This window comes from Bos indicus x Bos taurus, chromosome 2 (genome assembly GCF_003369695.1).
Source record: "Bos indicus x Bos taurus breed Angus x Brahman F1 hybrid chromosome 2, Bos_hybrid_MaternalHap_v2.0, whole genome shotgun sequence".
Taxonomy (NCBI): domain Eukaryota; kingdom Metazoa; phylum Chordata; class Mammalia; order Artiodactyla; family Bovidae; genus Bos; species Bos indicus x Bos taurus.
Window position 1 is genome coordinate 90,894,699 of NC_040077.1, and position 21,615 is coordinate 90,916,313.

General features: G+C 36.0%; 1 protein-coding gene across 1 annotated transcript in view; it reads left to right on the forward strand.

Annotated features, from left to right (window-relative positions):
- Positions 1–21,615, forward strand: part of BMPR2 (bone morphogenetic protein receptor type 2) — a 151,857-nt gene that overhangs the window by 114,632 nt on the left and 15,610 nt on the right. Inside the window, exons 4-10 of the mRNA XM_027564601.1 lie at positions 693–803; positions 1,884–1,975; positions 4,425–4,655; positions 5,430–5,544; positions 10,188–10,348; positions 11,606–11,753; positions 14,481–14,617. Of these exons, the coding sequence (XP_027420402.1) occupies positions 693–803; positions 1,884–1,975; positions 4,425–4,655; positions 5,430–5,544; positions 10,188–10,348; positions 11,606–11,753; positions 14,481–14,617 (995 nt within the window). The remainder of the gene's footprint in view (positions 1–692; positions 804–1,883; positions 1,976–4,424; positions 4,656–5,429; positions 5,545–10,187; positions 10,349–11,605; positions 11,754–14,480; positions 14,618–21,615) is intronic.

Genomic DNA, 21,615 nt, shown 5'->3' on the forward strand with positions numbered 1-21,615 from the left:
ATGAGGGATCAGTTGAGTTGAAAACAGGAAATTAATAGAGAAAAAGCAACAAAACCAAAAGCTGGCTTTTTAAAAAGATCAATAAAGTTGATAAACTTCTAGCAAGGCTTCCAAGATAAAATTAAAAAAATAAATATCTAATAATCAGAAATGAAAAAAATGTCATACCTACAGATCCCATGGATAGTAAAGGAAAATTATGAACAACTTTTTGTTAACAAATACAATAGCTTCAATGTACTGGACCAATTCCTTGAAAGGACAATTGTACTGGACAATCTACCACAACTCACATGGGGAGAAATATATAATCTGAATAGGTATTTATCTATTAAAGAAATTCAATAAATAAATAATGCTTCCTTAAACCAAAAGTACCAAGCTGAGATGGTTTCACTGTTTAATTCTAGCAACTGTTTAATGAAGAAATGATGCCGGTTATCTACAACTTCTCCTAGAAAATAGAAGCACAGCTACCAGGCATTTCAGTGTTGTGGGTCTATATAAAATAATTTGTATGATTAAATATATGTGCAATTTTCAATTATTACAAATTTGTTATTAATTTTTCTTTTCCTTTGATGCAAAAACATTGCTGATTTGACTGTATATTGATATAGCCTGTCTGTAAGTAGTTAGCAAAATACCGGATAGAAAGGATGACTGTATTTAAAAATTTTACTTTCTTTTAGGTCCACCTCATTCATTTAACCGAGATGAGACAATAATCATTGCATTGGCATCAGTCTCTGTATTAGCTGCTTTGATAGTTGCCTTATGCTTTGGATATAGGATGCTGACAGGTAAAAATGCAGGTTTTTGTTTTGTTTATTATTTATTTTGTAATGTTTATTAAACATTGTGTTTAATCAGAATTGATTTTCTTTAAAAAACAATTTTTCATTGTAAAAAGCATCTGTTTGCTGCAGTAGCCCTGCAGCCATCCTTCTGTCTTAAACTTTTTCCCCTAGTTTTTGTGAAAGGTTTCAAACGTAACAGAATACTCATCACCCAGCTTCGATGATTATCACATCTGTACATCATCTATAGGCCCACTCACCCTACCTTTCCATGCTGTTGGATTATTTTGAAATAAATTGAAAGTATCCCTCATCTATAAATATTTTAGTATTATGTCTGGAGTATAAAGACTTAAAATATATATAAACACAATACCATTTTCACATCTAAAAATAACAGTAATTAAAAATAATTCCTAATCATCAGCTGTCTGCTACTGCTGCTGCTGCTAAGTCACGTCAGTTGTGTCCGACTCTGTGTGACCCCATAGACGACAGCCCACCAGGCCCCTCCATCCCTGGAATTCTCCAGGCAAGAACACTGGAGTGGGTTGCCATTTCCTTCTCCAATGCATGAAAGTGAAAAGTGAAAGTGAAGTTTCACAGTCGTGTCTGACTCTTAGCGATCCCTTGGACTGCAGCCTACCAGGCTTCTGTGTCCATGGGAGTTTCCAGGCAAGAGTACTGGAGTGGGTCGCCAGTGCCTTCTCTGCTTCAGCTGTCTAGTTGGTTCTAATAAACGTTTGATTTGATAAGCTTTTTAGGAAATGAGCACCCGTTCATTGATTTGAATAATTTTAATAAAACCTTCCTTAATATTTCTGTCCATTTCTTAGGGTTTTACACTGGGTGTACTGGAACCATCTCCCAGAGTTCAGTTTTCATGTTATTCATTATTTATCTTCATTTATAGATGATTGTTAGTTTAGTAAATAGTTTTAGTCCCATTGATATTAGGTATAAGTTATGCTGTCTATCCTTCTGCAGATCTTCTATTTAACTGTAATATATAAAAGTGTATAATAAATATTTTCACTTTTAAGAGAACCACGAATTAGGAAGTTCTTTTTCTAATTTCTGTAGGAGACCGCAAACAAGGTCTTCACAGTATGAATATGATGGAGGCAGCAGCATCAGAGCCCTCTCTTGACCTAGATAATCTGAAACTGCTGGAGGTAAGATTGCATTCAGATTATAGACTGTTTTTTTGTTTTTTTCTGTCCACATAGTACATCTGAGACAGTGATTAATTCATTTATTCAATGACCATTTATTATGAATTTTGTGTTAAGACCTCTTCAAGGCACTGAGAATGTTGGTGACCAATACAGATACATGAGGCTTATATTCTAGTGAGAAGGAGTCTACAAGAGGGTAAATAAATGAAGGTACAGTTGACCCTTGAACAACATGAGTGTGAACTGTATGGGTCCACTTGTACACAGATATTTTTTCAATAATAGATATTACTACACCATCCATATTTGATTAAATCTGTGGATGTAGAACCATGGACCAGAAGAAGCATGTTTGTATGAGGGTCACCTATAAGCTATATGTGGATTTTTGGACTATGTGGAGATTAGGTGTCCCTAACCCCACATTGTGGAAAGGTCACTATATATTTCAAGTAGTAGTAAGTGCTATGGAGAAAAAAATGCAAATGAGATGAGAAAGTTACAGAAAGGGGTTAGTAAGGAAAGTATATTAAGAAAGGAGATAATCTTTGAGTAGAGACTTGAACAGACTATGGGAATACAGATATACAGATTCTCAGAGAAAATGTACAGGCAAGGAATCCATGGTAGATGCCAAATAAACATTACTTGTTTGTGTTTTATGTATTGTATAGGTACATACAAATATTATGTTTTGCATAAAATTAAATTTTAATTTGGTTATATCTCAGAACCTGTGTTAAAAGTCTCACCATGATGAATGTTTTTATGCTGTTTATTAGGATAACTGAAGTATAATGTCTAAACCAGAGACTGTTAAATGATAGATCTGGTATATAAAACATTTTAAGAACTTTCTTTTTGGGAGGAAAATACAGTAAAAGTGAAAAGCAAAATTCAAAAAAGGTATTTCAGTGCGTAAAGAATTGATAAAGAGCTGGTAGAAATCAACATGAAATAAACAATCCATTAAAAATAGACAAAAGAGATGAATTGTCAATTCACAGAAGTATGCCTAGTAGTAGTAGTAGTGGTAGTCGCTCAGTTGTGTTCCACTCTTTGCTATCCCATGGGCTGTAACCCGCCAGGCTCTTCTGTCCATTGAATTCTCCACGCAAGAATACTGGAGTGGGTTGCCATTCCCTTCTGCAGAAGATCTTCGTGATCCAGGAATCGAACCTGGGTCTCCTGAATTGCAGGCAGATTCCTTACCATCTGGCTTCCCTGGTGGCTCAGACAGTAAAGCGTCTGCCTACAATGTGGGAGACCTGGGTTCAATCCCTGGGTTGGGAAGATCCCCCGGAAAAGGAAATGGCAACCCACTCCAGTACTTTTGCCTGGAAAATCCCATGGACAGAGGAGTCTGGCAGGCTACAGTCCATGGGGTCACAAAGAGTCAGACACGACTGAGTGACTTCACTTTCTTTACCGTCTGAGTTACAGGGAAGTATGCCTAGTAAATGTATAATAAGATGTCCTGTTTACTAAATTGGAAAAAATATGAATTAAAACCATTAGGATATTGTTCTGGATTGAGTAAAAGAAACAATCCAACCATTGCTTTTTACCTTTGCTTTGATACAGCCTTTCTAAAGGGCAATCTTATCTGTTTGTAAATATTTAAATTAGGAATAGTGAATGAAATATAACAAATAATCATTAAATAAATGGTGGTAAATTCCTAAGCTTTTTTCAGTAAAAAGGCAGAGAAGTTCCAGAAGCCAGAAATGAAGAGAACAGTTGTAAATTGCTGGGGGTTTTGAGTAATTTTTTATTGTATTATACTAGAATCTATAAATATTATGTTGTGAAGACTGTATTCTGTTCTATTCTTATAAAGTGTGTTCATTTCATTGTTGGTTTTGGTAGGCAGTTATCTTCGTTAGGCATATTACAAACTTATCTCTTGTTATTGATCCTTTACCTGGAGTCTGTCCCACGCATTAGTTGGATTTCCCACTCTCTGACTCTTCTTTTTGGGATTCTGCCTTCATTCTCCATCGGCAATTGTTGCCCTAAATTCTGTTCCCTGGTTTCTGAGGCCTGAAAGATTTTCTATTGCAATTTTTGATCCCAATACACAGTGCAGATTTCAGCCTGCTCACAGACTGAACACTATAAAATGAATATCTCAGGCTATGCCATTTCTTTCTTTTAAATGTTAACTCCCCTCAGGATCTACCTTCTTTTGTTCATTCCACCACATTTTTAGGTTTCTTTTAAAAAATTTTGTTCAGAGTTTATAATTGTCATCTTTGGAAGGGCTGGGTATGGTACTTGTTTCTGAGCTGTGTAGGATGCCTAATTTGTTAGTTTATTGATAATGGAGTAATTCAGACTAAGCGTTAGAGACCTGTTGGATACATATGGATTTATACTTTAGTAAATTTGATTGTTCAGTTGTGAAGAAATAACATCTTGCTTTTTTTTCAAAACAAACTTACAGCTGATTGGCCGGGGTCGATATGGAGCTGTATATAAAGGTTCCTTAGATGAACGTCCAGTTGCTGTAAAAGTATTTTCCTTTGCAAACCGTCAGAATTTTATCAATGAGAAGAACATTTACAGAGTGCCTTTGATGGAACATGACAACATTGCTCGCTTTATAGTTGGAGATGAGAGAGTCACTGCAGATGGACGCATGGAGTATTTGCTTGTGATGGAGTATTATCCCAATGTAAGTTCTTCTTAAAAAGTTTACTGACATTTATGTTAATTGGATTTGTAAGAGGATCCCCATTACATAGAGAGTTGCTGTTTTGCAAACTGAGTATTAATGGTCTACAGTGAAATAAGGATTTTATCCCAGAATGTGAATGAAACTGTTTAGTGCCCTGAACCTCTGTCACTCTGTCTCTGTCTGTCTCTTAGCAAGACTTCTTGATGAAGGAGGCAGTGCTTTGATTGACATTTACTCTGATGCGTGCTCTTTATCTCAGCCTGGTAATAAAGAATTTATGGATGAGGACCTTGAGTAGCAATGACACATATATTTACAAAAGCCTTCTGATTGTAAAAAAGTTTTCTACTTGTAAAACATAATAGGATAATTTGGTTTTGTCCTGGTAAAATATACCATGTAAAGAAACAGTTGTAAAGAAACCGTGTAAAGAAACAGTTTTTCTACCGTGTAAAGAAACAGTTTTTCTATCTTGTTGATAAATCAAAGAAGCCTTTAAAATGAAATTAAATAACCTTTCATAATTTTTAATACTGGAGGCATAAAAATTGATAATGTCTAAATTCTACTTTCCATTCTCTCTTCCTTTCTCTACCCACAGAAATGTCTTTTCTTACTTCAGTGTTCTGAAATGTCATGATTCATTAGACCTCCTTTGAATCCTGACATATGCAAATCCCTTTATACAGTTGCTCACTTACCTCCTCATGTTCAAATAAAGTAATTCCACTTTTTCTCCCCTTCCCCTTTTACTTTTTTCCCTCCGTATAGGGATCTCTATGCAAGTATTTAAGTCTCCATACAAGTGACTGGGTAAGCTCTTGCCGTCTGGCTCATTCTGTGACTAGAGGATTGGCTTATCTTCATACTGAATTACCACGGGGAGGTAAGACAATGACAAGACTCTGAAAACCATGTGGGGACACAATTCACAAAGGGAAGCTTTATTTGTGTCTTCAGAATAAAAGTATGTTTTATATTACAGCAGATAGTTGTTTAAAAGATCTAGTGTGAGGAAACGTATTTGAAATTTAACAAGAAGAATAAGAAAAAGGACTTCATTACTCTAGCCAAGTCATGGATTCCATTGAGATTTTAATTAAAGCTATGAACACTCTCCCTGTAAAGATACACGTATGGGCATACTTTAAAAAATATTCTTGTGATTGTAGGGGTTCTCAATCTTTTGAAGTTCCTCTCTGGCCCTAGTTTAAGAACCTCTTAGCTGGACTGCATTGTATTTTCCTTGTATTTATTTTGCTTATTTAAATGAACTACAAATGCATTGTTACTTCTTTAGGTACACATTCTGTAGTTTGGTTGGTCTTTAGTATAAAACCCAATTGTATCTTTTTATAAATCAGTGCTTCTCTTAGCTAGCATTGCTGCTGCTGCTGCTGCTGCTAAGTCGCTTCAGTCGTGTGACTCTGTGCGACCCCATAGATGGCAGCCCACCAGGCTCCCCTGTCCCTGGGATTCTCCAGGCAAGAACACTGGAGTGGGTTGCCATTTCCTTCTCCAGTGCATGAGAGTGAAAAGTGAAAGTGAAGTCGCTCAGTCGTGTCCGACTCTTAGTGACCCCATGGACTGCGGCCTACCAGGCTCCTTCGTCCATGGGATTTTCCAGGCAAGAGTACAGGAGTGGGGTGCCATCGCCTTCTCCATAGCTAGCATTAGGTTTGTTCAAATTTATCAGGGAGGAGAATAAAACAGATGTCAATGAGAATGACTATTTTTTTCCTTTCTCATGTAAGAATCTAGACAGAGACAGTCTTCACATTTCTTTTGGTAGCACCATAGTAGTTTTAGGGGCCCAGACTCATATATTTCTCCTCCATTAATCTTTATATGTAGCTGATGTTTTCAGGATCACCTCATTGTCCATCATGCTATATGCTAATCAGAGAAAAGAAAGAATAGAAGGAAATGCCCCTTTTTACTTCCAGAAGTCCCACTCTTGTGCTTGTTTTCTTTCCCAGAGGTTAGTCCATGCTTTCCCACCACACTTAGCTGCAAGGGATGTTTCAGTGCAGTGTATGTGTGTTTGTTAGTTTTAGCTAGGTGCATTGCTGCTTCAAATAACGAGAATGCATGGTGAGGAGTCAGTCTTCGCCAGTGTGTCAATACTGAATGGTTGTATTATGTCAATGAGTATAGTGCTATAACTACAGTTTTATTTAGCCTTTATGTACATTTTTGCTAGTTTTCCAAAGCATCTTTTTAAATATATTTGTTCTCTTCACTTTGTTTCAAAGTACACCTCATATCATAGCACAGGCCCCTCAAAATTAGCTTTGCTATAAAACTGTCTTTGCGTTTACATCCCTTACAGCAATTTTCTTGCCATACATTCTTTTTTCACTTTCTCTGACCTCTGTAATGAAGAGAATTTTTAATGTATCAATTTCTTAGATCTTTGTTCCATTGTATAATAGCATGGATCATCATTTTTAGCTGCTGCTTCATATATAAGTAATTTCTCCTGAATAATTTATCAGTTCATTTATCTTGACATCTTGCTTTTCTTGAATACAGAATTGGTCAATGTTATTGCCTATGTCAGCAACTTGATGCACTTACTTTAGTGCGTTAACCATTTGTATTGTGTTTCTTTATTCTTAAATATTATAACTCCTTTAAAGAGCTGGCTTAAAACAAAAATTAAAATACCATCCTATCCTCCTTTTCAAAGCTCGCATGATTCAGAAAGTTTTCCAGTCAAACTTTGGCTGGAAAGAATGATTGCCATCATATAGGAGTTTTATTTAAACACAGATTCTATTCTTAAACATCACCTTATATTATTACTGAATAGTTAACCTTAAATTAAAAAACAACTGAGTATATGCTATTGTAGAAAACATCAGTATAATAGCTATTTAAATTTTTAGTACCTAATTATTTAAAAAATATTCCGCAAATCACTTTGGTCAGAATGGCCATCATCTAAAGGTCTACAAGAATAAATGCTGGAGAGAGTGTGTAGAGAAAGGAATCCTTTTATACTGTTGGTGGAAATATAAATTGGCACAGCCACTGTGGAGAATAGTATGGAAGTTCCTTAAAAACCTAAAAATAGAGTTACCTTATTATCCTAAAGTCCCATTCCTGGGCACATATCCAGAGAAAACGATAATTCAAAAAGATACATGTATCCCAGTGTTCATTGCAGCACTATTTACAATATCCAAGGAACGTACATGTCCATCAATAGATGAAGATAAGTAAGATATGATATATATAAAAGGGAAATATATATAAATTATACACACATATAAAGGGAATATTGTGTTATGTGCTACTGAGCCATGAAATAATTCCATTTGCAGCAACATGGATGGACCTAGAGATTATCATACTAAGTGAATTAAGCCAAACAAATATCATATGGTATCACTTGTATGTAGAGTCTGCAAACAGAAAAAGATATAAATGAACTTATTTACAAAACAAAATAGACCTACAGATGTAGAAAACAAACTGTGGTTACCAAAGGGGAAGGGGGAAAAGGATATGGACTTCAGTAGTTGTGACTCTTGGGCTCTAGAGCCCAGGCTCAGTAGTTACTGCACGTGGGCTCAGTTGTTCCACCTTTTATTTCCTTTATAATATTATCACAAAGTATTACCCTAGTTTCCCCTCTTGCTGGCTCACTGACTCATTGCGTTGTATTGGTATGGTATTATACAAACATTTTCAGGTATCTCTATAAATTTTCTTATATAAATATCAGCTCAAGATTAAACCATATATACTTATGTTCTGATTTTATCCAGAATAAGAAATGTAGCTCTTTTACTAGTTGAGTGAGCCATGTTAGTACAAACTTTAGGAAGACTGGACCAGGAAGTAAGTAGGAAGGGGAACAAATGAGAAAGAAATCAACTCTTAGAAACCTAATAATTGCTATTTTTCTTCCAGTTGTGCTATTGCATTTTCCTCCCCGTATCAAAGGAATCCTTTTTTTTTTTCCTTTTGAGCTTTTATTTGGTATTGGGCTATAACTGATTAACAGGGTTGTGATAGTTGCAAGTGAATAGCGAAGGGTCTCAGTTATATTCATCCATTCTCCCACAAACCCTCCTCCCATCCAGGCTACCACATAACATTGAGCAGAATTCCATGTGCTATACAATAGTCCTTGTTGGTTATCCATTTAAAATATAGCAGTGTGTACATGACCATCCCAAACTCCCTAACTATCCCTCCCCAGCCCTGTAAGTAAGTTCATTTTATGTCTGTGAGTCTCTTTCTGTTTTGTAAGTAAGTTCATTTGTATCATTTCTTTTTGGTCAAAGGAATCATTATCTTCTGTCTTTGGTTTTATTGTTGGTGAAATTGCAGTTTAATACATGTTAATGAGAGTAATAAATGTAAATACTGAGTCTTTTGTGCCTAAATGTAAGCATTCTGTTTGTTTTTATCATTGACTTTGTTCTCATTGCTCTATTTCTTTATATAACTAAGAAGTTATTTTAAATTTTGAGTATTGTACTATAGATTTTTTTTTCCTTTTAAGAGCTGTGGTTTTATTTCAATATAAGATTTATATAAAGTTTTTTTTTAATTTTATTGAAGTATAGTTGATTTCCAATGTTCTATTAATTTCTACTGTACTACAGAGTGACTCAGCTGTACACATGTATTCTTTTTCATATTCTTCTCCATTGTCGCTTTTCACAGGACATTGAATGTAGTTCCCTGTGCTATACAGTGGGACCTTGTTGTTTTTCTGTTTTATATATATAACAGTTTGCATCTGCTAATTCCAAACTCCCAGTCCTTTCCTTCCTTCCTCCCTCCTCCATGGTTTTCTTATCAAGAGGAAAAGAATTATGATTTTAGTTAGGCTCCTTGATTGGATATATTCTTTCAGGCAGTGTGTGTGTGTCTGTGTGTCAGGCCTTTTGAAATCAGGCAGAACATGTCCTCTCTCTGCCTTCATAGAACATAAACGTCTTCTGATAAACAAGTAACAGAATGAGTATAATAGTGTTTTGTTTTGTAAAATCAGAAAACAATCCATTGCAAAACTGTTTCTAGTTTGATTTGAAGAACTGTGGTGGGCTTAGATACATAGCTAAGCCTCAGTGCAAAACTGGGATTTTCTGTCATAGGTTATAAGATAACATATACCAATTTCAGAGCCATGCCAGTTTTATAGTGATAATTGTTTTAGATAAATTTACTTTTTGTTTTTACCAAATATTCCTTTTTTTATTGCCTCCTTTTCCTACTAGAGGGAAAAAAAAGGACCAAAGTAGTATATGTTAAAATTAGAAGCAAGATCCTATTGACTAGTAATTGCAACTGAATGTTTAAAGCTTAATTAATTATAGATGCAAAAGGAATTATGTTGTGAAATATAATGAAAACAGGATTGTGAGTTGAAATTTTTATTTACGTCCTTTTGTTATTAGAAAAGTATAGGGAACGAAAAAAGCAGTCTTCTTTATATTACCTTCTGCTCATTTTGTGTTCAGTAGTGCAACTGAAGCATTAATAAATATTTGAAAACTATCCAAACAGATCATTATAAACCTGCAATTTCCCATCGAGATTTGAACAGCAGAAATGTTCTGGTGAAAAATGATGGAACCTGCGTTATTAGTGACTTTGGGTTGTCCATGAAGCTGACTGGAAATAGACTGGTGCGCCCAGGGGAAGAAGATAATGCAGCCATTAGTGAGGTGAGTGCATACAAAGGGTATCAAGCTGACATACTTTTAAAACATAATAAATTGAATTTAAAAACCTACTAAGTACTCAGGACAGTTGTCCTTATCCAATTATAGCATATTAGGAATTACAGAATTAAGATATACAGAAAACACTGCATGAAGTTCATCAATTCATTATGGAGATCACTGCCAGTCAACCTTATTTTTGTCAAGCATTAGGAGGAATACTGTTGACTGGGCTTCTCTGGTGGCTCAAATGGTAAAGCATACCTGCAATGTGGGAGACCTGGGTTTGATCCCTGGTTTGGGAAGATGCCCTGGAGGAAGGCATGGCAACCCACTCCAGTACTTTTGTCTGGAGAATCCCATGGACAGAGGAGCCTGGTGGGCTACAGTCCATGGTGTCACAAAGAGTCAGACACGACTGAGCAACTAAGCACACATAAGCATAAGCACTATTGACTAGGATGACTAAATCACACCTTAATTATTTCAAGAGGGTATTTTTTTTTTTTTTTAAGAAAAAATTGCTAAGATGAATTTTATTAAAATTAAAAACTTCTATGAAAGACAGTATTAAGAAAATGAAAAAAACAACCCTCAAACTGGGAGAATGTATTTGAAAAACACATATCTGATAAAGGACTTGTATCCAGAATATAAAAACTCTTAAAACTCAACAGTAAGAAGTCAAATAAGTCAATTAATAAATAGAAGATCTAAATAGAAACCTGACCAAAGATAGTATTTATATAGATAGATGGCAGATAAGCATGTGAAAGTTACTCAACGTGATTCATGATTCAAGAACTGCAAATCAAAACAGGATGCCATTGCCTTTGAATGGTTTAAAAAAAAACAATAATTTCAAATGCTGGAGACAGTGTGGGGCTACAGCAACCCACTCCTTGCTGGTAGGAATGCTGGATAGTATTCACTTTGGAAAACATAGTATTCCAGCAATCACACTCCTAGGTATATAGACCCTGTTGAGTTAACAATTTGTATTCACACAAACACCTGCACATCAAGGTTCATAGCAGCTTTATTCATAATTGCCGAAAACTAGAAGCAACCAAGATGTTCTGAAAAGGGTATTTTATATTTTAAAAAATGAGATCTAAAAAGGTTCAGTGCCATACTTAGGTTCAAATAAGCATATTGAGCTACTGTTGACCTGAATTTATGTATAACTTCTAGCCTAATGTATGCCCTTCAGAATATGCTACATTATTTCCTGAAATACATAACACTTTTTTTTATCAGGTTGGCACAATCAGATATATGGCACCAGAAGTTCTGGAAGGAGCTGTGAACCTTAGGGACTGTGAATCAGCTTTGAAACAAGTAGATATGTATGCACTTGGACTAATTTATTGGGAGATATTTATGAGATGTACAGACCTCTTTCCAGGTGAGGGAATTGTTGTCAGAATTAATGTATGTTTTGAAGTGAAGCAGTTACATCTTTCTTCTACCTATATTAAGTCTACTTTTATGTGTTTGTGCTTTCATTTAAACCTTAATTTCATTGCCATCTAGTGTTCAAAAATATTATTAGCAGAAAGATGTCAGTGGGAAAAAACTTTTTAGAAAGAACTCCGGGTTTGCATCTGAGGGTGATTTAATTAATTGCTCATAATAGCTTACCTGTATTCAGTTTGGTCTCTGATGGCTTTAGCAGTTATCATTTCCTTATGCAACCTCTGAGCATTTTCGAAGCTGCACTTCATAGTGTTACCTGAATTGACTGAGTAAGGAATTAGAAGTAGTGAACTATCCATTGGATTATCTTTTTCTTCCTTTTTTAAAATTCTCCTTTTCTTCCTTTTTAAAAAAATTTCCCTTCTCTTGTCTTCATGCCTTCCTATCTGTCTTCCTTCCTTTCATGAAAGAACAACTCATTCAATGTAAATATTTATTTGAGGCTAACTTGAAATAGCAAAATGAGTATGTATTTTTCTCCTTTTGTTATGATTATATCAATGACATTGTGATATATTAATAAAAATTTAAACTAATTACCAGTGTATTTACCAGTGCATTGCACTCTTTTAGGTTGCATAAAAATAATTTGACATCAGTTCAGTTCAGTCGCTCTGTTGTGTCCGACTCTTTGCGACCCCATGAATCGCAGCACATCAGGCCTCCCTGTCCATCACCACCTCCTGGAGTTTACCCAAACTCACGTCCATCGAGTCGATGATGCCATCCAGTCATCTCATCCTCTGTCGTCCCCTTCTCCTCCTGCTCCCAATCCCTCCCAGCATCAGGGTCTTTTCCAATGAGTCAACTCTTCACATGAGGTGGCCAAAGTATTGGAGTTTCAGCTTCAGCATCAGTCCTTCCAATGAACACCCAGGACTGATCTTTAGGATGGACTGGTTGGATCTCCTTGCAGTCCAAGGGACTCTCAAGAGTCTTCTCCAATATAAGTGGTCTCTATATTGTAGGAATAACAGCATTAATAGCATGGGGAAATGAAAAACCGTGAATTGACCCAGCATTAGACAAATGGAACTACTTAATAAAAACAGATTAGTAATGTGGTTGATTTTTTTGTTGTTGTTGTTTCAAAAATAGTGAGCATTTGCGCCTTCCATGGTGGTCCAGTGGTTAGGAATCTGTGCTGCTACTGCATGGGGCACAGGTTTGATCCATGGTTAGGGAAGTAAGATCCCACATGGCACACAGTGCAATTCCCCAGCCCCTAAAAAAGAAAAAACATTTATCGACAGCTTATAATTCTAAAATATAATGGAATAAATTAATAATTATTTAGATTACTGGCAATTCAATCAGTTATTATTTAGAAGTATATTTTCCAATTAAATAGAAGTATTGGGTACTAGACAGCATATTAAAAAGCAGAGACATTACTTTGCCAACTAAGGTCTGTCTAGTCAAAGCTATGGTTTTTCCAGTAGTCATGTATGGATGTGAGAGTTGGACTATAAAAAAAGCTGAGCACTGAAGAATTGATGCTTTTGAACTGTGGTGCTGGAGAAGACTATTGAGAGTCCCTTGGACTACAAGGAGATCCAACCAGTCCATCCTAAAGGAAATCAGTCCTGAATATTCATTGGAAGGACTGATGCTGAAGCTGAAACTCTAATACTTTGGCCATCTGATGCAAAGAACTGACTCATTTGAAAAGACATTGATGGTGGGAAAGATTGAAGGCGAGAGGAGAAGGGGACGACAGAGAATGAGATGGTTGGATGGCATCACTGACTCAATGGACATGAGTAAACTCCAGGAGTTGGTGATGGACAGAGAGGCCTGGCCTGCTGCAGTCCATGGGATCGCAAAGAGTCGGACAGGACTGAGCTCCTGAACTGACTCACTGATTGGGTACTCAAAGTGTTTTTTTGGAAATAGTGATTACAGTAGTATCACATATTATTGGAACCTTATAAGTTTTAATTTCTATTATTGAAACTTTGGCCATAGTATTTTAAAAATCCTAATCCAGAACTTTTGTTTTTTAGAAGCATATGTGACTAAAATGATTCTTGTATCAGCTTAAGTTAATACATGGCTATCAGCAATGTTTTTTTAAACAGTTACTACATTCAAAGAATAGCTATTGCTTTTGTACTGTTAAATTATAAAGTGCAATATCAAATGTTTGCACAGGAAAGGCAATTAAATCTTGTTTGCAGAATGTTATTTTAATGGAGATATAAGATGAATTGAAATAATGTTAGAAAGAGTTTAAAAAAGGAAAAAGTGAGTGTTACTTTTAAATGTATACAGAATTTCAGTTTAGGAAGACAGAAAAAGTTCTGGACATGAACGCACAACTTTGTGAATGCACTTAGTGCCACAGAACTGTATATTCAGAAATGGTTTAAATGGTAAATTTTATGTTACGTACATTTAACCACAGTTTAAAAATAAAGGAAAATGAAGAGAGTGGTATTAAGATACCCTGTTATCCTAGATATGGAAATGGTGAAGAAGTATATGTGAGATAAAATGTAGAAAAGGACTACCATTTAATTTATAACTACCATTTAATTTATAGCAACATTTAATTTATCAAACAAAGACTGTTACAAGTAGAGCTTTTATTAATAATGCATGAAACCCAAAATGATAATAATAAATTTTATTCCTTTTAAAAAAAAATTCACAGGTGAATCTGTACCAGAATACCAGATGGCTTTTCAGACAGAGGTTGGAAATCATCCCACTTTTGAAGATATGCAGGTTCTGGTGTCTAGGGAAAAACAGAGACCCAAGTTCCCAGAAGCTTGGAAAGAAAATAGCCTGGTAAGGAAAAACTAAATTATTAAAAAAGAGGACTTATGACTGAATATGTTTCAAATGTTGCCTGAAGCAAAAATAGATTGTTGATGGTAATAGTTTTTAGAGTTGTCTAATGCCAAAAATCTAACTTACTTGATTTGTATGATATTGTATATTTTCAAAGTTGGAGGTGTTTTAATTTGTTTTCTTCAAGTATAAAATACTCCTTAGAGAGACTAACTTATGTCTGCAGTTTGCCGCATTGGGTAACAGCTGGAATAATTAACGTGATAATATTTCAAACATGATTGAAATTCCATTCCATTTATTCTCTTGAGAGTGGTACCAAAAATGTTAATTAGTTCAGACATATATATTCACTGACTGATAGAAATTTAAACTGCACCAAAAAGAAACCAAAGTACCATGTATAAATTCTGCTTATTAAAAATAAAGTTTACAATGCTGAAATATTTTCAGAGGCTCCTGCCATTTCAGTAAATTGTTGCTACAATTCTAAAAGCATCTTAACAAACATTTGCACACAACAGATATATTCACACACTCTTATATATTTTTTTAATGTGAGTAGGATCATCTCATTATCCACTGTCATTTCTGAAGCTTGTTTTTTTACTAATTTTTCATGTCATTACATATATAGATTTATCACTTTCTCTCCATTTGATCAGTATTTCATTATATGTCATAATTATTAAATTGCATGATAGTACCCTGTATTTCTTATTTTAAAAACCTTTTAGAAGAATTAAAGTTATGCTTATATATGGTAAACAAAATCAAATTAAATGGAATGGCTAAAAGAGGAAATGAGAAAAGAAAAGACTTCTCCTGTCCTACCTTCAGAAGTAATTCATGTTAACAGTGTTCTGAGGTTTTGTTTTTGTTTCTAAACTTTCTCTTCTGGAAGTTCCCATTATAACTTTAAATATTATGTTTATTCTTATTTATGTTGTCTCTCATTTATCCTCTCCTAATTTTACAATAATGTATTTGTATAATACAGTATAATAATTTAGTATAATACTGTATTAATTTCTATTTTGTATACAGATCTAAAATTTTTAATAAAATAAAAACATGGGAATTTTGTAGAATTATGGTTGTGGAAACGTCCTTGGCACAATGTACTGTTGTGCTTGGACTCATAAATGAGGAAGTGAAAATCCTATGTTAGTCACTAGAAGCTACTGCCTTTTGAGGAATGATGTTTTAAAAGTCACCATCCCCTGGCTTTTCTGATTTTTTTGGCCCTAGGCTTACTTTCTCTTCTCCCCTCCCTCTCCCCTTCCCTTCCCTCTGCTGCTGCTGCTAAGTCGCTTCAGTCGTGTCCGACTCTGTGCGACCCCATAGATGGCAGCCCACCAGGCTCCGCCGTCCCTGGGACTCTCCAGGCAAGAACACTGGAGTGGGTTGCCATTTCCTTCTCCAGTGCGTTAAAGTGAAAAGTCAAAGTGAAGTCGTTCAGTCATGTCCGACTCTAGCGACCCCATGGACTGCAGCCTACCAGGCTCCTCCGTCCATGGGATTTTCTAGGCAAAAGTACTGGAGTGGGGTGCCATTGCCTTCTCCGGTAGGAACTGGGACAGATTTTTTCTTAAGAGGTCCTTGATGTCAGGTAAGAGGCTGAATCCTTTCCCAGGGTTCATTAGATGTGCCAGCCTCACAACAGAGTATGCTTCAAAGAAAAATCTCTTTGTGAAATTTTATCTATTAAAATACAACTTCATCTGCCATAAATGGTTTTATTTCACCAGAGAAATTGGACTACTTATTCTAAAGTATCTTTTGGCAACCCTGCCATTATGGGATATGCACCATATGCATATTTTTCTGAAAACTTTTTACTCTCAATTTAGATGAGGTTGCTAAGTAAGAAATAAGTAATATTTGGTTCACTTCCAATAAATCCATTTAAATCTAATGTGCTATAGTCAATAGAACTGCTGCTTCTGTGCAATGACAATCTAGTACTAGAATTAGATAGCAAATACATAGTTTCTGTATGAAATATCCCCCCTTTCTATGAAGACATTTTGCTTCATAGTTGCATTGAAATTACAAAACATTTTTGTAGTAACAAAACTCAAAATCTTCTAAAAATTAATGAATGTAAAAACCCATTTTAAAAATTCCCAGGGAACCAACCTAAACATCATATTAAAAAGCAGAGATATTATGTTACCAACAAAGGTCTGTATAATCAAAGCTATGGTTTTTCTAGTAGTCATGTATGGATGTGAGAGTTGGACTATAAAGAAAGCTGAGCACTGAAGAATTGATGCTTTTGAACTGTGTTGTTGGAGAAGACTTGAGAGTTCCTTGGACTGCAAGGAGATCCAAGCAGTCCACCCTAAAGGAAATCAGTCCTGAATATTCATTGGAAGGACTGATGCTGAAGCTGAAACTCCAATACTTTGGCCAGCTGATGTGAAGAACTCACTCATTGGAAAAGACCCTGATACTGGGAAAGATTGAAGGCAGGAGGAAAAGGGGATGACAGAGGATGAGATGGTTGGATGGCATCACTTACTCAATGGACATGAGTTTGAGCCAGCTCTGGGAATTGGTGATAGACAGGGAAGCCTGGGATACTGCAATCCATGGGGTCACAAAGAGTCAGACACGACTGAGCGACTGAACTGAAGTGAACTGAATTTTGAACTTACTGCAGATCATTAAGAAACCAATACAGTGTCATTCAGCTTATTTATTAATTCAGTTCAGTTCAGTTCAGTTGCTCAGTTGTGTCCAACTCTTTGCAACCCCATGAATTGCAGCAGGCCAGGCCTCCCTGTCCATCACCAACTCCTGGAGTTCACTCACACTCGCATCCATTGAGTCAGTGATGCCATCCAGCCATCTCATCCTCTGTTGTCCCCTTCTCCTCCTGCCCCCAATCCCTCCCAGCATCAGAATCTTTTCCAATGAGTTTATTGGAGTTAATGGTTATTGGAGTTAATGAATTTGTTCATTGCTGCTGCTGCTGCTGCTGCTAAGTCACTTCGGTCGTGTCCAACTCTGTGCGACCCTGTAGATGGCAGCCCACCAGGCTCCCCCATCTCTGGGATTCTCCAGGCAGGAACACTGGAGTGGGTTGCCATTTCCTTCTCCAATGCATGAAAGTGAAAAGTGAAAGTGAAGTCCCTCTGTCGTGTCCAACTCTTAGCGACGTCATGGACTGCAGCCCACCAGGCTCCTCTGTCCATGGGATTTTCCAGGCAAGAGTACTGGAGTGGGTTGCCATTGCCTTCTCTGAATTTATTCATTAACATTCACTAAATGAATCCTGTGTATTGTGTGCTTAATATAGAGAGCACTAGATACAGCCTCCACCTTTATAGAGCTCCCTCTTGTGTTAGATGAGAAAGTTAATGATTTTTACATAAATGCAGTCATCAAATGTTTTGATATGGGCTCTAGTCATATCAAATGATGATATGATATATTTTATTAAGTTGTCTACTGAAAAAGGTCCTGATGCTGGGAAATATTGAAGGCGGGGAGAGAAGGGAACCACAGAGGGTGAGATGGTTGGATGGCATCACCAACTCAGTGGACATGAGTTGGAATAGGCTCTGGGAGTTGGTGATGGACAGGGAGAACTGGTGTCTGTAGTCCATGGGATCGCAAAGAGTCAGACAAGACTGAGTGACTGAACCGAACTGTTTATTTCAAGTGGCTTTTCTTGCTGCTGTCAAGATTCTCTTTTCTTCTTTGGCATTTGATAATTTGATCATAATGTGTCTCAGTATGGAACTCTCCTTGAGTTCATTGAGTTTCTTGGATGTGTAGATTCATTTCTTTTACTAAATTTGGAAAGTTATTGAATTATTACTTCTTCAAATATTCTTTCTCCATTTTTTCTTCTGGGGCTGTCACTCATTTTGTGTAGTTTGATGTGATTAATGGTGCCTCACAAGTCTTTTAGGCTCTATTCATTTTCTTCATTCTTTTTTTGTTTCTGCTTCTCAGACTAGGTAATTTTTATTTCCTATCTTCATGTTTAGTAATTCTTTTTTCTCTCTGCTCAAATCCTCAATTAACCAGTCTGGTGAATTCTTCATTTCAGTGTTTTTACTGTTGACCTCCCAAGTTTCTTTTAAACTCCTTTCTACAATTTCTGTCTCTTAATTGCTATTCTCCATTTGTTGAGATGTTGTTTTCCCAGTTTCCTTTCATTCGTTATCCATGGTTTCTAGTTCTTTGAGCATATTTAAAGTCTTTGCCAGTAACTCCAATGTCTGTATTTCCTGTGGGACAGTTCTGTTCCTTTTTTCATTCCTGTGAATGGGGCATAGTTTCTTGTTTCTTCACATGCTTTGTAATTTTTTGTTTAAAATCACTTTTTGGATATCATTATGGACAAAAAGGAAACAAAAAAGGAAAAGACTCTCCGAGTCTTCTCATTGGCTGAGCCAGTCAGCTGTGAAAGCTTGTGGTCTTCTCTGAGCTTGCATCCTGCTCTGAACTTGTGTGTGGATTTTTAGATTCTTCAGTATATGCAGAAGCTTTTCAATGCCCTTATTCCCCAAAGTTTCTCACACCCAGTTTTTCTTCCTTGACTTTCAAGCATTTCTTTTGTGTGCCTCAACTATTACATTTTGCCCCAGGCTGTAGCATTTGTTCTTTGGTCTTTCAATTTTTCCAAAGAATGTTATGCACTTAGTCATAGCCACTTCCCTATGCTAAGAGAGTTCTGAGTTAGGTAGAACAAAGACAGGCCTATTGCATTGGATCTTCAAGGGAAGACATGTCAAAACAGACAGCATAATTCCCTTGGAAACAAGGTCACTCTGTTCCCTCTGGGAACAGGTGCCTGTCTTGGGAAAAACGGACTGCCATCTTCATATGTGCCATCACTCCAGGGGCAGCTCTAAATTAAAACACGACAGAGTCTCCTAGCCTGTTTCAGTGACCTTTCTCCTTCTATTTATGTTTTTAAGTTGGTTGCTGTAAACATTTGACTAACATCCAGCGTTTCAGTAAAGTTGATTATGATATTTGCGAAGTTTTCAGTGCTTTTCCTCCCAAAGTTCCTTGCTCTGCTTTGTTTTGACTAATGTCCTCACAGAATGAATTAGGAAATAACCTTCCTTGTTTGATTTTCTGGAAGACTTGTTAAGACTTGGCATTATTATTATTTTTTTTAATGTTTGGTTGAATTCCTTCCTAAAGCCATCCAGACATGGAGGTTTTTTCATGGGTAAGTTTTAAAATACAAATTTACCCTCCAAAGTGATGGCACTCCCAATAATAATATACAAGTGCCTGTTTTCCCATCACTAACACTAGGTGGTATGCAATTTTGTTTTTGTTAATGCGCTCAGTTCAGTTCAGTCGCTCAGTTGTGTCCAACTCTTTGTGACCGCATGGACTGCAGCACACCAGCCTTCCCTGTCCATCACACGCTCCCAGAGCTTGCTCAGATTCATGTCCATTGAGTCAGTGATGCCATCCAACATCTCATCCTCTGTCATCCCCTTCTCCTGCCTTCAACCTTTCCCAGCATCAGGGTCTTTTCCAATGAGTCAGTTCTTCTCATCAGTTAATGTGTTAGGGAAAAATAAATCTTATTTTGATTTGCACCTAGTAAAAAATAAAGGCAGTATTTGAAAACAGGATCTTGATTGAGCTGGTACTAATACTACAAATTTGGAACTAATATTCTTAACTACTTCATTGTACTACCTCAACATGGTGAATAAGGTTGAGCATTTTAGCATATTTTAAAGGTGTTTGTTTTTCTTACTTATATGCACTTTATCTATATTCCTGTTATGGATTTACTATCACTTTTTAAATGTCTTCTTACTGGCAAGTGTCATAGAAATAATTGATTCATCCAAGAAACATCAAGAGATGCTGAAGCCAATGGGTGAAAAGTTGAATGCAGAACAAGATAAATACAGGAGCTTTGAGTACTCTCCCCCTCCCAAAACAGTGATTAATTATTAAACGAAAAATGGAACTTTACAGGGAAGATACCTGGCAGACACCAACTTAGTCATGTGGTTAAGGTTAAGTTCTCTAGTAATGGGACAAATAAAAAATGTGTACATGATAGGAAGAACAGTGGGAAGAACAGCAATCTCTCCTGTGATTTTCTGCCAAAGATGCAAACTTTGAATTTGGTCAGGAGGAAATATCAGATAAATTGAGGAACATTTTCAAAAGTAACTGGGCTACTTTTAGGTCTGCATAGTCTTTTAAAATGTCAAGATCATGAAAGAAAAGAAAAGTACGTTTGAAATTATTTCAAAAGGAAAAGAAAAATTCCTCTCTTCATAACTTACGACGAGTTCATTTTTTCAAACCAATATTACAAATATACTAAGGTAAATATATAACTAGTTTTTAGAGGTATATTTATCATAAAAAGTTAGTTATTCTTGAGTTTCTTGAGTTATCTTAAAATCCAAGTCATTTTTAAATTCATTAAATATAGTCTTTCCTCATTATTCATGAATTTCATATTTGGCATTCAACTACTTGCCAGAGTGTGTTTGTAATCCCCGAATCATTAGTCAGAACACTGTCCCAGTCATTTGTGTATGTGTGCAGAGCAGTGAAAATTTTGAGTTCAGATGTACATGTTCCCAACTGAAGGTCTAATAAGGCTTTCGTGTTTCATATCTTGTATTGTAAAAAAGTATCTTTTTTGCAATGTATTCACTGCCCTATTTTTCACTTTTTTTTTTTTTTTTTTTTGCGTTTTTTGGTGATTTCACCATTTAAAATAGTCCTTAAGTATAACGCTGAACTCTTATGTGATATTCCTAAGCACAAGAAAAGTTTGATATTCCTTATGAAGAAAGGAAAACATGTTCTAGATAAACTCCATTAGGGCATGGGGTGTAGTGCTGTGACCATGAGTACAAATTAATGAAGTGATTTTATGTATTTTTTAACTTGTTTTTTTGTATTGGAGTATAGCCAATTAACAATGTTGTGATAGTTTCAGGTGAACAGTGAAGGGACTCAGCCATACGTATACATAA